Here is a 21,171-nt window from a genome sequence, read left to right as displayed (position 1 = left end):
ATGGAGCTTGGATGTTTCCCTTACAGCTCATCATACTAAAAGATATTTTCAAATTCTGGTGTCACCTCACAGTAACAGCAGCACAAACACCTTCCACTGCCAGGCACATTGTGAACTAACACAAAACCTCGCAAAAAAGACACTCAAAATCTATACTGCAATCCCATTGTAACACAACAGTAATAACACCAAGGTCTCAAACAACAATAACCCTACCTGTGAAAAAGCAAGGGTAAATATTACACTGGGTCCTAGAATACCAATACACCACCTGCTGAGGAAACAAAACAAACCAGATTGCTATAGATCCCTATGCTAGCAGAATCTCTCATCATGATCACACACACAGAGCAGAGACAGACCCTCACCAAATACAGAATACAAAATAAAGGAGCACAAATTAGACAAAAACTGAAATGGAAACCCCCAGAAGCCAGACTCTGTGTATTAACAATGGAAAAACAGAACCACCGTTCCTCATAAAACAAATAAAATCAAGAAACGTAAACATCAGTTATAATAGTAAAACCATACTTGTCTGAATCAAGAAGAAACATAACGATCAATGTAGATGCTACAGCCACATCTTCATCCGAATGTTCCAAAATATCTGAAATATTCATCTTAAGTGTATCTTTAGCTTGAATATCTTTCTCTTCTTGAATTAGACTCTTCTTTATTTGTGATATATAATACAATTCAGCTATTATGGGAAGTGTCTCTTCTGGAATTTTCAATATCTCAATTAGATACCTTTTCCAGATATCTTTAAGTGACGCTTATGGGATTTTCAGGCAGTTTATACCTCGAATATTCTTTGCACGTGATACATTTTCCAACTTAAAACTGAAAGAGGTGTTTTCCTTAATCATCTCTTGCTGAGAAAGAGTAAGACTTTCAATTTTAGTACTATGTAGGTCCAGAATCTTTTTATTATCTCCCAAATCATTTTCAACCAATTCCAGTCTTCTGTCCACATCTTGAACTGCTTTAGAAATATTATTAATTTGAAGTGAAACATTAGTATTCAAAATATAAATGGCTTCCCATATCGTTTCAAGGCTAATCTGCTGAGGTCTCACCAGCTCTGTTATTTGAAATGGAGGATATTTAGGTTCCTTCCCATATCCATGGGACTAGGCAACTTGATCTGCAGTTTCACCCGGAAATGTAGGTGCCTCTCTCTCTCCAGCACCGCAGGAAGGACTCACCTCAGGCGCCGACTTCCAAACCCTCCAAGTCCCTCCGCTGGTACTGGGTTCGAGCCTCCGCTGGATTCTCAGGCGACAATCTCTCTACAGGAGATTGTGTTGTCATCAGCTCAGGGGAGGTTGCGGGCACTTGTTCCCCCTGCTCTCCTCCCAGCGAGCCCGCCTCCGTATTTCCAAGGACCCGAAATACATGTGTGTCCATTGGCCCAGCCAAGGTTTGTGGAGCGGATATCTCTGGAGCTAGACGCTCCCTCGCCCTTCGCTTGCTGGCCGAATGAAGCATTAATCCAAAAGGAAAAATCTGACAAGGGAAAAGACGGATGCCTAGGCTATATGCTATGTCGCCATCTTGGATCATGTGCTGTCCACCCTCATTTTTTTTTTTTTTTTAACATTTACTAATAAATTATTCTGGTACATCTATGAAATCACCTCATTTAGGGGGTCATTTTTCAAATCACTATGGGCCGTTATCATGTGCGCACGCGATAATGCCCTAATGCACACGATAACAACTGCATTGCGACTTTAACATTTAAATGAGGGAAAGGGGCTGGGTTTGGGAGGGATAAAAAAAATTTTTATGCTAGTACCGCTGTGGTCAATAATGTTTTACACATTTTTGCCGGCAGTAGCATCAGAAATAACACCTTTTGCAGTGGTGCTATGGGACAACAGCATGATGCGCTAGTTGCACACTAATGCCCCCGCCCCTTTTCTGGCCATGGCTCATCATTCTGCTATGTTTATAATGGAATGATAAATCCTGCAGTGGAATCCTCTAATACATTGGCTGTGAGCAGGTAGAGGAGGATGGTTTCACCTCTGCAATCCTGAACTTGGCAGAGCTGTAGCTGTACAGATAGCTGGAGCAGGATTCACCATGCAAAAACTGTATCTAAAATGTTATGGATGGCTGGAGCCAGATTCACGAGTGTAGAAACTGGAGCTTTAAAGATAGCAGGCACTGGATTCACCAGTGCTGAAGCTGAAATCCCTAGTGCCCGATCTGGAATTAAAGCTGCTGAGAAAGCGGGAAGCAGATTCGCCAATGCAGGGACTAGGGCTTCTGGAACCAGAGTAGTTAAGAATGGAGATAGAATTGCTAGAACAGCTGGAGCTGGAATGACCCAGAGCAGAGCTGTGGAAACTGCTGACTGAAGTTACCAGTGCAGAACTGGAACTGAAACTGCGGAGATATCTGGAATTGGAATCACCGGTGTAAGGATTGGAGCCAGAGTATGACAAGAAACACAGTTTGCTGTGGTTTCATTTCTCACAATGCATAACTTACAATCCCAAAACTGTCTAATAAATGAAAAAGAATGAGTAGCAGGTTTTACAGTGCTATTTGTATTTGGACAAGTATGATGGAAAACCACACAAACAGCAGCAGTGTACCCAAAATTGATAGCTGGCCGTTTAAAGTAACTTAGCCGGATATGACTAAATATCACTACTTAGCTGGATAAGTTATCCGGCTAAATAGCACCGCTCTGATCAGCTCACTTTCTAGCCAGCTGATAGCCAGTTTGGCTTCAGATGTTCAATGAGTACAGAACTTCTTCTACTATCCTTCATTGATACTTTTAGACAAGGCTTGGACAGTGGGCACCAATTCCTTCTTGTCTCATTAGATATTTCAGCTGCATTCGACACTGTTGACAATGCCATTCTCCGATACAATCTGCAAGAATGTGGCATTGCAGGAAATATGCTTGGTTCACAGAATATTTCACCAGTCATTCCCAATAGGTAAAACTTGGGAATGACGAATCGCAGTGGTCCATTATGAAGTCAGGAGTACCTCAGGGATGCACCTTGTTGGCAGTTTTATTTAATATCTATTTATCCTCAATTATGAAATTGTTAGCGAGTGTTTGCAACAACTATAAAATATATGCTGATGGTCTCTAATTCTTCATTCGGTTGCACCTTTCTAGAATTTTTGCATATTTCTATGTCTTCAATCAAGCAATAGCTATATTATAACAAATTGACAATCAGTATGTCAAAAACAATTTTTGTTGATCCAAAGACCACATTTTGTGTCCCAATTGTGATTCTATCTTGTTTGAAAATATGACTTTTTCAATTAAAGACCCTATCAAAAGCCTTGGGGTTTGGATCGACCCCCATCTTTCTTTTCATACCCAAATTAAAGGTACAACTAAATCGGTGTCCTACAAGTTGCGTCTTCTTGCAGGGTTAAGATTCTTACTGCACCACTGTGATTTTCGCACAGTAGTCCAAGCTTCTATCTCCCTACTGTTAGATTATTGCAGTTCTCTTTATTTGAATCTTTCATTGCTTTCTTTGCAACTTCTTTTAAACTCTACTGCACATCCTCTTTCTGGAATCAAGCGTTATGAACACATTACTCCTACACTTGTTTATTTGCACTGGCTTCCGATACAGCAGAGAATTATCTATAAAATCAGGATGACTGTATTTAAACTGATTAGTTCAAACTCGTGCCCATGGGCTAATGCTTTCTTGAAAATGTATCAACCTTCTTATCAGTTAAGGTCCTCGCAGCTGCTTAATGTGCTTGCCTCATACCAATATGAGAATCCACTTTTTCTATAGCAGCGCCTTCTCTCTGGAATATTGTACCAATAGAGCTTAGAATGAATGACTGTTTAAAGAAGTTCAGATTTTTCCTGAAAAGTTTTCTGCTAAAACAGGTTTTTGGATAGGGCATTTGCAGTGTTTCCTCTCATGCAATAAGTCAGCAATTCTTGTGCCCCCTCGTATGGTTTCAATAAACTATGCCTCCAGAAGCTGTGACTCTAGTTGACGTCCACATTTTTGATGATTATTTCTAATTTTTTGTATTTATATGTTATTTTATGTTAATGCTTTATTTTGTACATCGCTTAGGCCTTAAGTGTTAAGCAATAAATTTTAATAAATGAAAAATAAAATGAAATAAATGAAAATAGCCGGATCAGTCCTACTTATCTGGCTATCAAGCACTGAAAGTGCTTTCAGTATCAGGCCCAGTGTTTCTTATGAAGCACTGTCCTGGTTTCCCAGGAGACTTTATAAAGCTGAGGCTCCCAGTAACAGAAGTCTTATTGTTCTGACATGATTCAGAGTTGTAAAACTTTGATCTGACAAATACCTGGACAGGCATTGGTTGAAGCCAAAACAAATCAGGCCACGCTCCATTGGGTCCATTTGTCCAGAGCTTGATATGGCAACGTAGTCATTTGGAAGTATGATCCCAAAGTCAAGAGTGGGCAATTCACAAACAGGATGACTGTGGTGGGCAGACAGGCATCTTCTATCTGCATTGGCCACCTTTTCCTTGGGTTAAGCCTTTATATGCTAGCAGCAGGCAGAAATTGGATAGGAAAACAGGAACCACAAAGCACTTACTAAAGAAATATAGAACCCAAACCTGGAGAAATGAAGGCACCCACAGAATCAACACGGGACCATTGCAGGAAAACCTGGAGACACGAAGGTGGCCCACAGAAGCAGTGTAGGACCACTGGATAAACAAAGCAAATTATGACTAAACAGGGACACTGGATACACAAAACAGTCTAGGACCAAATGGGAACACTGGTTACATGAAGCAGTCTAGGAATAAATAGGAACATGAAATGTAGGACCAAGTTCTGGCAATTTAATGGACCAACCGAGGTCCTCTATTGATGAGGCAAAAACTGCCCATCAGGAAGCCTAATGACAGAATCTTGCACTATCCATACTGCTTAATACACAACACTATGTTCTTATACAGTTGGAAAATAGCAGTACAGTCTCTTCATGAAAATATTTTCACATAACCAAATGTGCTAAATAGTTGGGCATTTGCATTGCCATTCATAATAATTCTTCAGCAGGGGCATGATAAACTTTTTTCCAATTTGATTATTCTAGTATGTAAAACATTTTCTGATGAGAAGTATCTGGTGTTGAAATACATTGCTATAGATAAAACCCTAAACTGTTCTAACTTGGGACTTGATTTACTAAGCTTTTTTTCACCATAAACATACTGTTAAGCCCCTCACCTCTGATCCAAAGCAACTCCGGCATAGCCTCCAGCAGCATGCTCTTTCAAGAACCCGGGATAGAACTTCCTCTAACTCTGGACTGTCTTTATAGGTCCCCTAGCTGGGACTTCTGTGGCACTGGCTGCTGATGTCACATCCTCCAGGAATATTTATTTATTTATTTAAGGATTTATATACCGGGGTTCCTGTATAATATACATATCACCCGTTTTACAATGAACAGTAACTATCGCTTCAAGTTAGCAGTTTACAATGAACATGGTTAATCCAAAATAACAGGAAAAAATATATAATAATGTTAACAATTAAGAAGTAAATAATAAATAGATAAAATAACAATTAATAAATAACTAATAATAAATAAATGAAAAAAAAAATAAAATAAAAATAAAAAAATAACTAACTAACAGTAAACATCCATGAAAACTAACAGTAAATAAGATAACAAGTTATGTGAAATATGCTGGGGTAAATGGATGATATGTGACCTGCTCTTAGCTCTGCGGGAATGCTTGTTTAAATAACCAAGTCTTAAGTTTCTTTTTAAATGTGGAGTGGCATGGTTCAAGGCGAAGGTCTGTGGGAAGTGAGTTCCAGAGTGAAGGGCCCGCTGGGCCCTTCACTCTGGAACTCACTTGCAAGTTGCTGGTTGCAAGAAGTCTCTTGCAACCAGCCAGTACCTCAGCATCAGGTCTTCTGCTGCCCTTGTGGTCCAGTGTGTGAGGCTAGCCTTGTCTTGTTCTTTCTTTGTCCCTTGTTCTGTGTTCCTTTTTATTTCCTTGTGTTGTCCTGCCTTCCCCATGCTCTTTTCCTTACCTGGTTCCTTGCCTTTCTGCCCTTGCTCCTGGCCCTGCTTGTTTTCCTACCTTTCTTGTCCTGTTGGTCTTGTTTGTCCTATTTGTCTTGCACTGACTACTTGGATCCTGACCCTGGCCTAGCCCCTGACCTTCCTCTGTCTGCTGCCTATTCTGATCTCTGTCCTATTACCTGTTCTGCTGTCTGCTGCCTACCTCAACCTTTGGTCTGTTACCTGTTCTGCTGCCTGCCACCACCCTTGCTCAGATCGGACTCTCACTCACTTAGCCGCAGAGACCCACCTAAATACTACTGGCCACCAGAACCCAAGGGCTCAACCCTCGGAGGAGATGGCTGGTATAGGTGAAGCTCCAACTGGTCTTGCCTATGGGCTTCTCTTTCAGCTGCTGGAATCGGCCTAGTGAGATTACGCACTAGATGGTGCTAACCATGCCGCAGCCACAAGGGTCCACTTCTGTGGCAGTGTCACACACAGACTTAGAAAAAAGCCTTAGTAAATCAGGGCCTTAGTCTTTCCTCACTGAAGCACAACAAAACTCCCTAAAAAGCAAGCAGGAGGAATGCTGACTGTGGGCTAGTAGAAGTTGCTAATCTGCTGTAATCTGTTTTGTTTTGATGCAGGTTTATTTGTAATGATCTCATCCTTCACCTTGGCAATGGCTGGGATTGGCGCAGCCCGCACACTTCATGCTGCCTTGTTGGAAAATAAATTTCACACCCCACAATCTTTCTTTGACACAACTCCTATAGGCCGAATCATCAATCGTTTCTCCAAGGACATTTATGTAATTGATGAAGTGATTCCACCTACCTTCTTAATGTTTCTAGGGACCTTTTTCACCTCAGTATCAACCATGATTGTGATTTTAGTCAGTACACCAATCTTTGCAGTGGTCATAATACCCCTGGCCTTTCTCTACATATTTGTACAGGTATGTTTATAAATATTGCATCTTTAAATTCTCATCCAAGGACAAAATTGTCTTTTAAAATTCTAAAATATGAATTTTGAAAATGCTTTGTGAAAAAAAAAATATTTTTATTCCTATCATTAAAATTATCAGTTTAACCTTTGAATTCAGAGTCAAATATAATGTGTAGTGAATTTCAGTGAAAAGTCTAGCATTCGAATCTCAAAATAGTAGTGTTATTATTATTCAAAAGTTGCTGTATGGATGGCATCCACCTGTTAATGGCATTCTAGGTTTGTGTGGAAGTGGCATGTGTTTACATAGGTGGTTAGGTCCTTCGAGTTGAGCCTTCTTTTAAATGCCTAGAAATCAGACCAACATGGGACTCTGACTCTTGTTAGATAAAATTTAATTTTCCACAAGCGAGTTCCACATAAACTGCTTACCTTCAACAGTAGTCACAATCAGCATTTACATTCAGGGTACACCTACAGGACAGAGATGTGTCAGGACCCGCCTTCTGCTGGAGACCTGGGGCCTGTCTGTTCCTCTCTAGGCCTATGCCCCTCTTCCTGCTCTCGGGCTAGAGAGCCCACAGAGCTATTTGTGTGTCTAACTTTTAAGGTTTGAGGGTTTTTAAGGATAGTCCTTCACATACCCTCTCCCTCAGCTTGGACTTATTAGGACGAGTGTTCTTACCCACCCTGGATACCTTCCAGGGAGGTGACCCATCTCTCCCATTGGAGGGCCAAAATGAAGCAAGACCTTCGGCATCTGACATTACCCTCAGATTTTTGTTTTCTATGAAATTCTCTGGACCTCTTGCCCACAAAACCCTGAGTAACAGTTACAGATAGCGAGCCCCGCTTTCCCCTCCCACTAGGGATACCCTTAAAAGTGCCCAAAATTTCACCTCTGCCCACTGTGCTCTTTGCCCAATGTTCCCATATTTTATTTTACATGAGTCTAACCGAAGATCCAAGTTTCAGTTCTCCTCCTAGAGGCAGATTATTTCTGGGACCCCCTTTCAAGAGAACTCGCTCGTACTCCTTGGGAAGTTGCTGCTGTCCCAGGGAAAATCTCAATCTTTTTGTAGGATTCCTGGGTTGCAATTTCTTTTTCTCTTGTTCTGTGACTTCTAGTTCTTCATGTTCTACTATTACAGATTCTACTTCTGTTCCAGTCTTTATCACAGTCTCTTCAGACTTCTTTACAACGCCTCTAGTAGGTCTCTCTGCAGCCTCTGCTTTACCCTGAAACAGCTCCTTTTCCTGAGTACCAAGGCTAGTCTGGCTAACGGGGGAGGAGGACCCCCGTGTTTGTTCTGACTCTTGGTCAAGCTTTCCCTCCATCGCTTTTATCTCCACACTTTGAATTTACGACTCTTCAGGGTGGATCTGTCTCTCACCTCTTTTCAATGAGACACAAACCACAAGCATCCACTGTGGGCTTTCTTGTATATGAAGCATGGTCACTATAGGTTTCTTCACCTTGCTTCCACCTTTTTTCTCCGTAATTCATCCTTGCTGGTCCTTGTAGTTCTGTATTTACTTCTGATGTCTGCTCCATCAGTGTCTTCACTGGCTTCACTGGTGTTTTGCTAGGCTTCCTCATAGCGCCATCCTTAGGCCACTCTCTGGGATAATCCTGGTTGATCTTGACCAAGCCATCCTTCTTTAATGTGGTGACCTCGCTGGTGTGTTGTATCACCTCACTCTCCACCTGGGCTACTTCTGTGGCAATCTTTTGTACCTCCGCTACCAGCTGCAGTCCTTCACTCCTCTGCTTGGTCTGCCCTTCTGAGGTTACATTCTCCAGCTTCTCTCCACTGGCCAGCTTTTCTGACTGAATCATTTCCTCAGCTTTTTGCTGTCCCTCCTTTGGATTGGGTTAACTCTAGTTCTCCTAGCACTCCTGCTCTCGGGAGGAACAAATTGCTACCACACAAAAATACATTGTGACCACAACTTTTCTGTCAAGGGTCCTGCCCTATTCAAACCCCAACAAATGAATCTGCCTCTCTCTCTTTTTTTTTTGTTTCTGGGAAGAAAAGCCAAAAACAAAACCCCTGCTTGTCCAGCTCTGACTCACATTTTTTTTTATCTTCCTCTCACAGACGGAGCTACTCTTCTTGGCCGGTAGTAGCCTTTTAAAAGCTATTTGCAGTCCAGCCCTATAACACAATTCTCTCTGTCTCCAAGTTCCACATAAACTGCTTACTTTCAGCAGTAGTCACAATTAGCATTTACCTTCAGCATTTACATTCAAGGTTCACCTTCAGGACAGAGATGTGTCAGGAGCTGCTTTCTCCTGGAAACCAAGACCTGTCTGTTCCCCTCTGAGCCTATGCCCTTATTCCTGCTCTCAGGGGACCCACCCACAGAGATACTTTCATGTCTAACTTTTAAGGTGGTTGCAGAAACATAAAGTCAGTCCCAAACTTCAAGATTTGTGCGAACAATTCTTTAATTCATTATACCGGCAACTCCATTGCATAGAAGACACAAATGTTTATCAACACGGCGTCCCCCGACACGGACCCGTGTTTCGCCAAACGTGGCTGTGTCGGGGGGAACAGTAAATTTTTTAGCGGTATTCAAAGCTATAAATGAAACAAAAACATAGTCCGTGTGGACACTGTTCGGTGTGCTCCTTGACGTCCACTTTGACTGTCTTTGAACATCCAATGTCTCATGTTAAGTATAAATTAAACTTCACTGCGACATGTCAAACTAAAGGAGTGGTTTATGTAATTATATGCCCTTGTGCCAAATTGTATGTGGGGAAGACCTCCCGTCCCATCCGAATTTGCATCATTGAACATCGTTCAATATTAAAAAGGGCAGGGAAACAGCTCCTTTAGTAACTCATTGGATATCTATGGGGCATACAGAATCTGATATTAAATTTTATATAATTGATGTAGTTCCTCTACCACCTTGGGGGTGGTTGTTTTTCTGACATATTGGCACGTAGAGAACAGAAATGGATTTTCAAATTGAATAGTCTCACACCTGACGGTCTCAACAACAAGATAGAGTGGCAGTATTTCCTCTAGTGACTTCTGCAGGTTTCTAACATTAGCTGTCCCCTTAGGCTTGCTTCTGATTGGTTAAGAGTCCCTATAACAACATGACCTGATTGGCCGGTTTTAGGCGCCAAATCGGGTGTCTCTTTAAATGTCGAGTAATGCTGGCGTCCTATGCTCTCCTTGCACGAAATGCCGCCGAGACGCTAAGATTTAAAGGAATCGTTTTACAGTTACTTTGTTAGAGGTGCGATCAGGGTACAAAGTAATATTTGTCATGAACCTTTTCTAAAACATTCCTCATGATATTATTTAGGTGATTTAAGTACATTTAATGTTCACGTAGTTTAAAAAAGAATTTTAAATGTGTTTTCATTTGCACCCACCCGACTAATATTATTGATTTAAAGATGTCATGAATGTTATTTTTAAATCTGCTCTTTTTTGAGCTTGATGACTTGTCAAAATGGTTGTTATTAATAATTTAATTTTTGAATAATTTTTTAATATCCCCAACGCCACTAAGATATAGGGATTTGATAATATTTATGTACGGCCCACACAACTCTTATTCAGTTTGTATTTTATCTGACTCCTGATTTTCTCTATATTGTTTGCTGCGATCTGTAAGCACTGTGTTTTGTCCCTCTCCGTGGATTAAGTAATATAGAATATTTTGTTTTATATTATAGTTACATTATATATTGAAATTGCTAAGAACCACGGGATCCTCTGTTGTGTATCAGGTCCCTTATATATTTATCTAAATTATTTTTGTTTTTGTTTCATTTATAGCTTTGAATACTGCTAAAAAATTACTGTTCCCCCCCCCCCCCCCCGACGCAGCCGCGTTTGGCGAAACACAGGTCCGTGTCGGGGGACGCCGTGTTGATAAACTTTTGCGTCTTCTAAGCAATGGAGTTGCCGGTATAATGAATTAAAGAATTGTTCGCACAAATCTTGAAGTTTGGGACTGACTTTGTTTCTGCATCTCCCTGGTGATTTGGATATTATAGTTGGAGTGCAGCATTTGCTCCTCTACTAACTTTTAAGGTGGACCAGGCCAGATACTGTTAAGAAGGGTATGCAGTAGAGGACAAGGCACAGGAAGGTGAAAATTGGTGACAAGGCACAGGAAGAAGAGGCAAAAGGGGGAAAGAAGTACAGTGGATGTGGGGGACAGCAGAGCATGAGATACACTGAGTCTTGTGTCAGGTACATAGAGCAGGGTTGTTCACTAGATGTGGAATACTTGCATGTCAGCAAAGTTTCTGATACTGTCTTGTATAGGTTGCTCATAAACAGACTGAGCTTGGAAAATGGTGATTAATAGATAACAGAGAGGGAAGTAGTAAATGGCATGAACTCTGAAGAAAGAAGGTTGATTAGTGGAGTTCTTCAGGGCTCTGTCCTAGGGCTGATTCTGTTCAATATCTTTGAGATTGATATTGTATAAATGTTAAAAGGAAAAAGTTGTCTTTTTGCAGAAGACACTAAAATATTCTATAGAGTAGACACCCCAGAGGAAGCAGTCAAAATGAAGAGCAATCAAGAAAGCTTGAAAAGTGGTTGAATGCATGACAGCTGAGTTTCGGTTAAAAAAACAAAAAACAAAAAAAAACAATCATGTATTTGGGATAAGACACTGATATGTGCCTAACTGGAGAGAAGTCTTAGGGTGATCATCATGTCTGATCTGAAAATGGTGAAACAGTGCAACAAGGTAGTGGCCAGAGCTATAAGAATGCTTAAGGTACAAAAAATAAGGCATAATCAGTAGAAAGGAGAAGGCGATAATACTTCTGTACAGGTCATTGGTGAGCCTCCTCCTTAAGTACTCTATCCAGTTCTGGAGGCTGTACCTCTGAAAGAATAGAGGCAGAAAAAAAAAGTTTTTGTGTGAGTTCTCAAGTAACTGAAAAGTCCAATGCTTAAATCACAAACTCATAGACAGACATTGCAAATGCTGCTATAGGGAAAGGTTGAACCACAGTTGCTGCATAGCAATTGTGTATCTTTCCTTTCCTGGTGGGTTGTTTTTTTTTTGTGTATGTTCATGGAAATATAGTTTTCTAAAATTGATTTTTGCCAGCTACACCTGTCTTGAACCACCATCTCCCAATGCATGTAATTCATGCTACTTCTCTTAAGGTATGCCTTTAGCATATCTTTATAATGTTTCTTTTGGCCTCCCAGGTTTCTGTTACCCTTAGCAAGTCGGGCAATTAGCAGTTTTGGCAAGTATACTTCAGACATGCATACACAACGCACACCCTACTTCACTTGGCTCTGGATGATCAGGTTTCAATGCTTGAATGATTGAAATATCTATGTATAGGAGGCACTGTCTTTGACAGGTTCCTGTGCTTTTTGTCCAATTATATGCAGTTTGTTTCAATGGACTCTTTTCATTCTCATTTAGTTCTGGTGACTTTGTGAATTCCCTATGGCTTTTCAGTCTCCCTGCATCTTTTTCATCTATATTTGTTGCCACTAAGCCAGTTAATTAGGAAATATAACATTAGATATTACCTGTATGTTGACAGCTGACAAGTGTACATCTCCCTGGACCATGATCATAAACCTGTTTCACATAGGCTGGTGAATTGTCTGGCAATCACTGAAAACTGGTTTGATAGCAATTCACTGCAGTTCATCTTGAGCAAAACAGAGATTTTATAGATAAAGATAGTCCAGATAAATTACATTCCTGTTCAAACCCGGATCAGTCCAGACAAGTGGGTTTATTCATCCCTTCCAGCAGATGAAGGCAGAGAACAAAACTTTGAGGTGCTGCTACATAAGCGAGAGTGCCACCTACAGTCCCTCAGTATTTTGCTGTCTTCAGCAGATGGTAGAGGTGCAAACATGCAATCTGGAGTTTTCGAGGAAAAAAAAAAAAAAGGAAGAATTCAGCTCCCCGAGGTGTTAGGTTCCTTTGTGGGCCATCCCTCGGGTAGAGCAGGGTGAGCAGAGGGTTGGAAATCCCTGGTTGAGCTCAGCCCTTGTTGTTAGGGGGAAGTGAAAGCCAGGGGTCCTGGTTCCTTCACCTCCTCTGAGTCCCCCTGGCACTCTCAGCATTCGGCTTCCTTCAGAAGCAGGGAAGCATTTAAGTTTTCTTCCCTTCCTTGGCCGTGTGTGTGTGTTTTTTGTTTTTAAGTTTTGTTGAAAAAAAAAAAAAAGTTAAATGGAGCAAGCCTGAGGCAGTGTGAGTTGCTGAGTTTTCTCTGCCAGGAAGCAGGTAAGGGTACCGGGGGGGGGGGGCAAATTTGCTTCTTAGTCGGGCCCAGGAGTGGGTTTCAGCACCAGACAACACCAATTTTCTCCTCACATCGGGGGCTATTTTTAGGCCAGATCTCACCAGCATACCGCCTCCCGTGCAGTGCGGCTAAGTTTGTTGCGGCTGTGGTTTTCATGGGGGGAGCCTCGATTCGGCCTCGTTTTGCCGTGAATGTGTCTCTGAGGGGGCTGGGACCTCCGCAGGATCTCCAGGGGGTGGCAGGAGCACGAGGTCGACTGAGTTGGCTCCGGAGGCCCCGGGATTAGATGAGCTGGTGGCCATTTTCTCTGCACTTGCTGGGAGCCAGGCTGCTGTTTCAGAGCCTCGGGACTCCCCTTCTATGTTGTTTCCCATTGAAACAGGACCCTGCTGATGGCAGGGAAAGGGAACAGGCGCAGGGGTACCCAGACCCTTCTTCTTCCGATCCAGAAGCTTTTTCAGTGGATTTTTTTCCTGCTGCCCCATAAGGCCTATTTGGCTAGGAAGGGAGCGGGAGCAAGAGACCTTTACCCAGGATGTTCTGGGCAGCCAAGAAGCCGAGGCAGGTGGAGTCCGGAGGGAGCTTGCGGTTCTTGGGTCTCAAGAGGTCCACAGTGGAAGAAGAAGACATGTCAGAGGAGATGGATGATCCGGATCAGATACAGAGAGGACCGGTAGATCCGGGCAGGGACCCTGTGAGCACCTTGGTGCATACGTTGCAGGATCTAGACCAGGATTCTGTTTACTGCCTTGGGGGATCCAATGCAGGACCCCGGACAAGGTACCGATCACGACAGATGGGGATGATCCTCGGGTGGTCTGCCTGTTCTTAGGGATGAGTTGGGCCCGCTAATTCCCTAGGTTCTGGAGGAGCTGGGGATTAAGGTCACTCAGGAAGATTCAGATAATGAAGGGGTAAACTCAGTCCTTGGAGGTATTACAGGGGTCACCTAAGGCTTTTCTATTGCCTAAGATGGTGAAGACATTGGTGGATTGAGTGGTAATCTCCCGAAGCGGGCTTTTAAGTAGCCAGGGCTATGGCTAAATTATATCCCTTGCCAGAACAGACGTTGGAGTCTCGGAAGATTCTCAAGGTGCATGCTGTGATTTCCGCGGTTACCAAAAAGACGACCATCCCGGTGGCAGGTGCTGCTGCTTTGAAAGATATCCAGGATCGTAAACTGGAAATCCTCCTTAAGAGGCTGTTTGAAGTTTTGGCTCTGAGCCTTCGTGCGGCGGTCTGTGGAAGTCTGATATAGAGGGCCTGCTTGTGCTGGGTGCAGAAGGTGCATGATAAGTGGTCAGAAATGACCATGGAGGCAGCTCAGGCTGCCTGCTTGGAAGTGGGAATAGCCTATGTGTTGAATGCACTGTATGACATAATCCGGACTTCTATCAGAAGTATGGTCTCAGCTGTAGTAGCAAGGAGACTACTATGGCTACGGAATTGGTCAGCAGATGTGTGGTCTAAGGCCCAGCTGTCTAACCTCCCCTTCAAGGGAAAGAAGCTGTTTGGACAGGATTTCGAGCAGCTCATGAAGCAAGTGGAGAAGTCGAAGGGTAATAAGTTGCCTGAGGATAAAAAGACCCCCAAGAAGTTTTTTCCTCCATGAGCTCGATTCCGAGAAGCGAGGAGGTTTCACATTGTCAGGAGCCCTGGGCCGGCAGCACAAAAAGAGAGTCTGGGCAGACAGCAGTCCTGTTGAGCCCAATGAAGGCCTCCGAGGGACGGTGGACCCCAAGGGCGAGGCAGAAGTAAGAGTGGTCAGTGAAGGCAGGTTGGTCCACTCCTCTCCAGAGACTGTTGTAGGGAGGCCATCCCTCTTTTACGAGTAGTGGACCAAGATCACGATGGACTAGTGGGTCCTGGAGGGTGGTGAGGGATGGCTGTGTCTTAGAATTTTCTCATCTGCTCAGGAATGCCTTTGTAATCTCCCGCTGCATCTCCAGAGGCAAGCAAGAGGCAATGCGGAAGATGTTGCAAAGGCTACAGTTCCTGCGCGCCATTGTTCCAGTGCCCCCTCTGGAGAGGAGACAGGGTTGGTACTCCGTTTGCTTCGTGATGCCAAAGAAAGAGGGGACCTTTCGGCTCATTCTCAATCTGCAGAGGGTCATTGCTACCCTTCGGGTGCTGTAGTTTCGGATGGAGACTTTGCGCACAGTGATGGCAGTGCACAAACGGGAGTTTATAGCATTGTTGGACTTGACAGAAGTCTGTTTATATATCCTCATTCGAGCCGAACACCGGAAGATCCTGAGGTTTGAGGTTCTGGGGGAACATTTCCTGTTTCAGGCCCTTCCCTTTGGTTTAGCGACAGCATCGCGCACATTCACAAAATGATGGTGGTAGTGGTGGCGGCGGCGGCACTCAGGAAGGAAGGTATCCTGGTGCACCCGTACCTGGACGATTGGCTACTACAGGGAAAATCGGAATTGGAGTATGGTCGCTCAGTTCAGCGGGTCCTGCAACTCCTGGATTTGTTGATCTGCATGAAGAACCTGGCAAAGAGTCATTTGAAGCCGGCACAGTCATTGGAATATTTGGGGGCGTGCTTCGATACCAGGATAGGGAAGGTGATTGACTACAGAAAGGGTAGTCAGATTGCAGAATCAGGTCCTTCGGCTGATGCAGCTGTCGGTTCCTAGGGTCTGGGATTATTTACAGGTCCTGGGTTCTATGACTTCTACGCTAGAATTGGTTCCATGGGCCTTCGCTCACATTCATCCTCTAGTGAGGTCTCTGTTGTCCCATTGGAATCCGCTTTCGGAGGAATTTCAGCTTCTGTTGCCATTGCCAGAGGAGGCTAGGTCCAGTCTCTCATTGTGGCTGTCTCGGCAAAATTTGGAGAAAGGAATGGACTTTGAGGTGCTTGACTGGGTAGTAGTCACCACGGATGCCAGTCTATTGGGCTGGGGGGGCGATTTGTCAAGGAAAATTGGCCCAAAGTCAGTGATCGTCTGAAGAGGCGACCTAGTCCATCAATCGGCTGGAAACCAGGGCACTGCATGAAGCCTTACTAATTTTCTCTTGCTCGTTCAGGACAAGTCGGTACAAGTGTTCTCGGACAATGTGACAACAGTGGCGTACATCAACCATTAGGGTGGAACAAAGAGTCGTCTAGTAGCACTGGAGGTGCAAGAACTGTTTGTGTGGACGGCGAAACATCTAGTAAGGATAGCTGCTTTCCATGTGACTGGAATGGACAACATGCAGGTGGACTTCCTCAACAGACAGCGTCTGGACCTGGGAGAGTGAGAGTTGTTGGCAGAAGGCTTTGCCTTGCTGCTGGCAAGGTGGGGCAGACTAGCGGTAGAACTCATGGCGACTCCAAGAAATTCAAAAACAGATCGGTTTTTCAGTAGCAGAAGGGAGATCGGATCAGAGGGCATTGACACTCTAGTTCAACCGTGGCCGACACATCAGTTGCTGTATGTGTTCCCACTGTGGCCTCTCATAGGTTGAGTGCTATGGCGCATCAAGATTCATCCGAGCAGGGTGATTCTGGTGATGCTAGAGTGGCCACTCCGGCCTTGGTTTGCAGACCTTCTTCGTCTAGCAGTGGACAGTCCCGTTCGCTTGGCCCATCTGTCAGGGTTGATGTGACAGGGGCCCATATTTTCAGACTGGGAGGATCGCTTCTGTCTAGTGGCTTGGCTTTTGAAGGGCGACGGCTCCACTTGAATGGTTATTCAAAGTCTGTGATTGTGACTTTGCTTCAGGCAAGGAAGTCTTCCACATCTTTGGCTTATGTCTGAATTTGGAGAGTCTTTGAATCCTGGTGTTTGCAGAATAAGGTGCAGCCTTTGAAGGTGGATATCCCACAGATTCTAGCATTTTTGAAAAGCAGCTTGACTAAGGGTTTGGCCTATAATTCCCTTCGGGTTCAGGTAGCAGCCTTAGGTTCCCTTCGTGGTAGGATTCAGGGAAGACCATTGGCATCTTATCTGGATGTGGTTCGTTTCCTCAAGGGGGCAAAACATCTGTGTCCTCCGGTTTGGAAGATTTGTCCAGCTTGGAATCTGAACTTGGTTCTTTGGGTGCTGTGTGGGCCTCCCTTTGAACCAGTTAGGATGGCTTCTCTAAAGGTCTTAACCCTGAAGGCTGTTTTCCTGGTGGCTATCTGTTCAGCTAGAAGGATTTCCAAGCCTCAAGCTTTGTTGTGTAGGGACCCTTTTCTTTCGTTTTTCGGAGGAAAGGGTTTCTTTACAGATGGTTCCTTCCTTTCTGCCTAAGGTGGTTTCCTCCTTTCACCTCAATCAGGTGATCGAGTTACCAGCCTTTCCAAATTTGTCTGCGGATGCTCCTATGGCGAGGGAACTTCACTTGTTGGATGTGTGCAGAATTCTTTTGCGCTGTCTTAAGGTGACGAATTGAGTTTTGGAGATCTGATCATCTTATTGTCCTGTTCAGTGGCACTAAGAAGGGAAATAAAGCATTCAAGGGCACTATTGCACGAAGGCTGAAAGAGACGATAGCTTTGGCTTATATCTGTAAGGGCTGGTTGGTGCTGGAGGGGTTGAGAGCGCATTCTCCTAGGGTGCAGGCAACCTCGTGGGCAGACTGTGTCAACTGCTTTCTCCGAAGGAGATTTGTCGTGTGGTGACGTAGTCAGGGCCGCCATCAGGGCAGTATTCTTGGGCCTGCAGTATGGGGCCCCAGGATCTACTGCCACATATGGGGGCCCGCAGCCGCCAGGCGGCGGGTGCGCTTGGGGGATGTATTAGTTCATGGCAAAGAGGCCCACTGAGGCTCTCTCCGACAGTCTGTCGCCCAGGGGCCTACTGAAACCTGGAGCCGGCCCTGGGTGCGGGCCCCAGAGAAGGGAGAGAATCAATGCTATGCGTGTCTTTTAGACACACATAGCATTGATTTACAGAGCACCGCAGACAGAGACTCGTCCGCGCGCTCTGTCCTGCCAGCGTTCACTGTCTGACGCGGCTGTGACGTCACCGCCGCGTCAGACAGTATGCGCCGGTATGGGGCCTCAAAATTCCTGATGGCGGCCCTGGACGTAGTCTTCTCTTCACACTTTTACCAACATTACCGATTGGATGTGCGAGCGCCATAGGAAGCGTCTTTTGCGGAAAGTGTGTTGTGCACAGGTCTTTGGAGTTCTCACCCAGAATATAGGGGCTTGGGTACATCCCACTTGTCTGGACTGATCCAGGGTATGAACAGGAAAGTAAAATTGGTTCTTACCTGCTAATTTTTGTTCCTGAAGTACCACAGATCAGACCAGAGACCTGTCCCTATTTTGCAAAAGACTTTCTCGCTTCTGGATGTTGCTGAGCTGATATGATATATATTCAAAGTAATTTATTTATTTATTTATTTATTCAATTTTACATATCACATCGGTTTACATTCCAACAAAAAATGCAAGAAATCAAGCTTTTCCTTTGTCAATACATTGAACAATAATAAACATGGAAATTGTTAACAAGGGAGATAAAAACAAGGGAATGGTTAACACTAAGGGTTGCACGAAGGGGTGCACAAAGAGGAGTGCCCCTTTGTCTCGCCCCTTCAACGCACGGCGCGCGGCGCCTGCTGGCTTGGCGCCTTTCAACGGTCCGGCTTCGATTGCTATGACGTCAGGGGAGGGGGCGGGTCTCACAATCATGGCTTTCCCCACAGTATTCTCTTCTCAGTTTCAAAGGCAGTTTTTTCAATTTTTTTTTCTTTTCTACCTTGGATGTTAGCTGTAATGAGAAATGTACATTGTTTAAGATGGCTTAGTTTTTTCAGGGGGCTCCAACCTTTAACACCACTCTGCCAAATCATTGCCTGTCGCACAACACATCCTTCCTCTTTTTCTCTCCCCTTCAATGTTCTCTCATCTCATGTACCCTTTCTCCATACGTTTCATCCACGCAGCCTGTCTAATCCTCTCACACAGCTGCACCATCAGTGTACCTTCCACACAGTTTCTCTACCCCTTTCCATGCCAGAATTCCTTATTTCAGTTCTCACCAAGACCTCCGTTTTACATCTATTCACATTTCCCAGCTAGCATACTCTTTCATTCATTCCCAGCCTCTCTCTTAGCACTTTGCGATGTCTTCTCATAGCTCTCACTCTCTTTCCCCTTCCCATTCCCCTGATGGCCCCAGGTTTATTGGGGCTTGTTAAGGTAGTCATCTTGGCTTGGGTACAGGTCAATACAGAGGGACTGCTGATGGCATTCTGTTATGTAGCAGTGCCTCAACGTTTTGTTCTCTGCCTCCATCTGCTAGTAGGGATAAATAAACCCACTTGTCTGGACTGATCTGTAGTACTTCAGAAAAGAAAATTATCAGGTAAGAATCAATTTTCCTCTCTTTGCTGTTAAAGAATTAGATATTAGTCCCTATAAATTGTCACATAAACTGCTTAGGTGTCATTCTGGATAACAACTTATCCATGATTTTCCATATCCATAGTTTTTTGACATTTACTTTGGTCACTACAGTTGATAAAGCAGGTCCAACTCTTTTTTTGCTATAAATCAGCAAATTATTGGTTACAGAGATAGTATTCATAAACAGGCATTAACATCTATCAAATTAAATGTTCCAATACATAATGACTAAAGATCTAGGACATAAGACGTGGAGCACAGAAAGTAAAATAAAATAAATTTCATTGTATTGAGCTTCTTACAATCTCTTGTTACATTTGTTCCTCATGCATCAGTTAGTATCTCTTGTCCTTCTTGTTATTGTAGATCTCTACATTCTGATGTTTTTAAGTTAGTTTGTATGCATTTTTGAATAGCCATGTTTTAAGCTCACATTTAAATCTATCTGGAATCAAACGTAACATCTCAGATAGGGAATGCCAAAGATCTGGACTCGCTATGGAAAATAGACAATCTCTTATATGCGTCAGGTGTTGCTGTATATTGTGGGAACTGTCAGTAGTCCTTTATTTTGAGATCTTAGTGTTCGCTGCGATGTGTATGCTTGTAATGTCACATCTATAATACCAGTGTTACTAGAATGAATGATTTTGAATATTAACGTTAATACTTTAGGATAGATTTAGGATTGTACTGGTAGCCAGTGCAGTGAAATCAGCGAGGGTGTAATGTGATCAAATTTCCTAGTTCCTAACAAAAGTCTTGCTGAGGCATTTTGTAGTACTTATAGTGGTTTTAAGAGACATACGAAAAGACTGAGAAATAAGGAGTTACAGTAGTCTAGGTTTGAGAATATTAGAGTCTGCAATACAGTTTGGAAGTTTTTGAAACTTAATAAAGGTTTCAACCGATGTAATATATGCAGCTTGGCATAACCTGTTTTAATTAATTTATTGATGTGCTTTTTCATAGTGAGGTTCTCATCTAGCTGGATACCTAAATCCCGTATTTGATTTGAGGGAGTAATTTGAAAATTACCCAGGTCTAGAGCTGGTAGTTTAGCTATCGAAGAGTTTCTACTCTTCTAGTCTTCTAGTCTTTTAGTCTTCTAGTCTTCTAGTCTTTTTAGAGCTTAATGTTAGTTTAAGTTGTAATAGTTCTTGTTGTATTGCTTTCATATAGGTTGACAGCGTCGATACTATATTTTCAAATGATTTGGAGAATGAAATGTAAAGCTGTATGTTATCAGCATATAGGAAGAATGTAACTCCTAAGTCCGCCAGTAATTCGCACAATGGGAGCATATAGATATTGAATAGTGTTGTTGGGAATGCTGAGCCTTGAGGGACACCTGTATCAATATGGAACGTATCAGATAAGTGATTGCCCACTTTGTCTTCGAATGTTCTATTAGAAAGAAAGGAAGAGAATCATTTGAGAATACTACCTTCGATCCCATTGTTGCTCAACTGATGGCATAACAAGCTATGGTCCACAATGTCAAAGGCGGCTGTTAAGTCGATTAGCACAAGAAAATAAGATTCATCCGCATCAAACCCTCATAAGACAGAGTC

At 43.4% G+C, this 21,171-nt stretch overlaps 1 protein-coding gene across 3 annotated transcripts in view; it reads left to right on the top strand.

Moving 5' to 3' along the window:
* Positions 1-21,171, top strand: part of ABCC3 (ATP binding cassette subfamily C member 3) — a 475,864-nt gene that overhangs the window by 303,864 nt on the left and 150,829 nt on the right. For 2 of the 3 annotated variants that reach the window (XM_029600255.1, XM_029600254.1), the window contains exon 23: positions 6,680-6,990. The exons of the other annotated variant lie outside the window; for it this stretch is intronic. In XM_029600255.1, the coding sequence (XP_029456115.1) occupies positions 6,680-6,990 (311 nt within the window). The remainder of the gene's footprint in view (positions 1-6,679; positions 6,991-21,171) is intronic. 3 annotated transcript variants of the gene reach the window in all.

This window comes from Rhinatrema bivittatum, chromosome 4, assembly GCF_901001135.1.
Source record: "Rhinatrema bivittatum chromosome 4, aRhiBiv1.1, whole genome shotgun sequence".
NCBI lineage: Eukaryota > Metazoa > Chordata > Amphibia > Gymnophiona > Rhinatrematidae > Rhinatrema > Rhinatrema bivittatum.
This window is presented reverse-complemented; position numbering and strand designations above follow the sequence as displayed.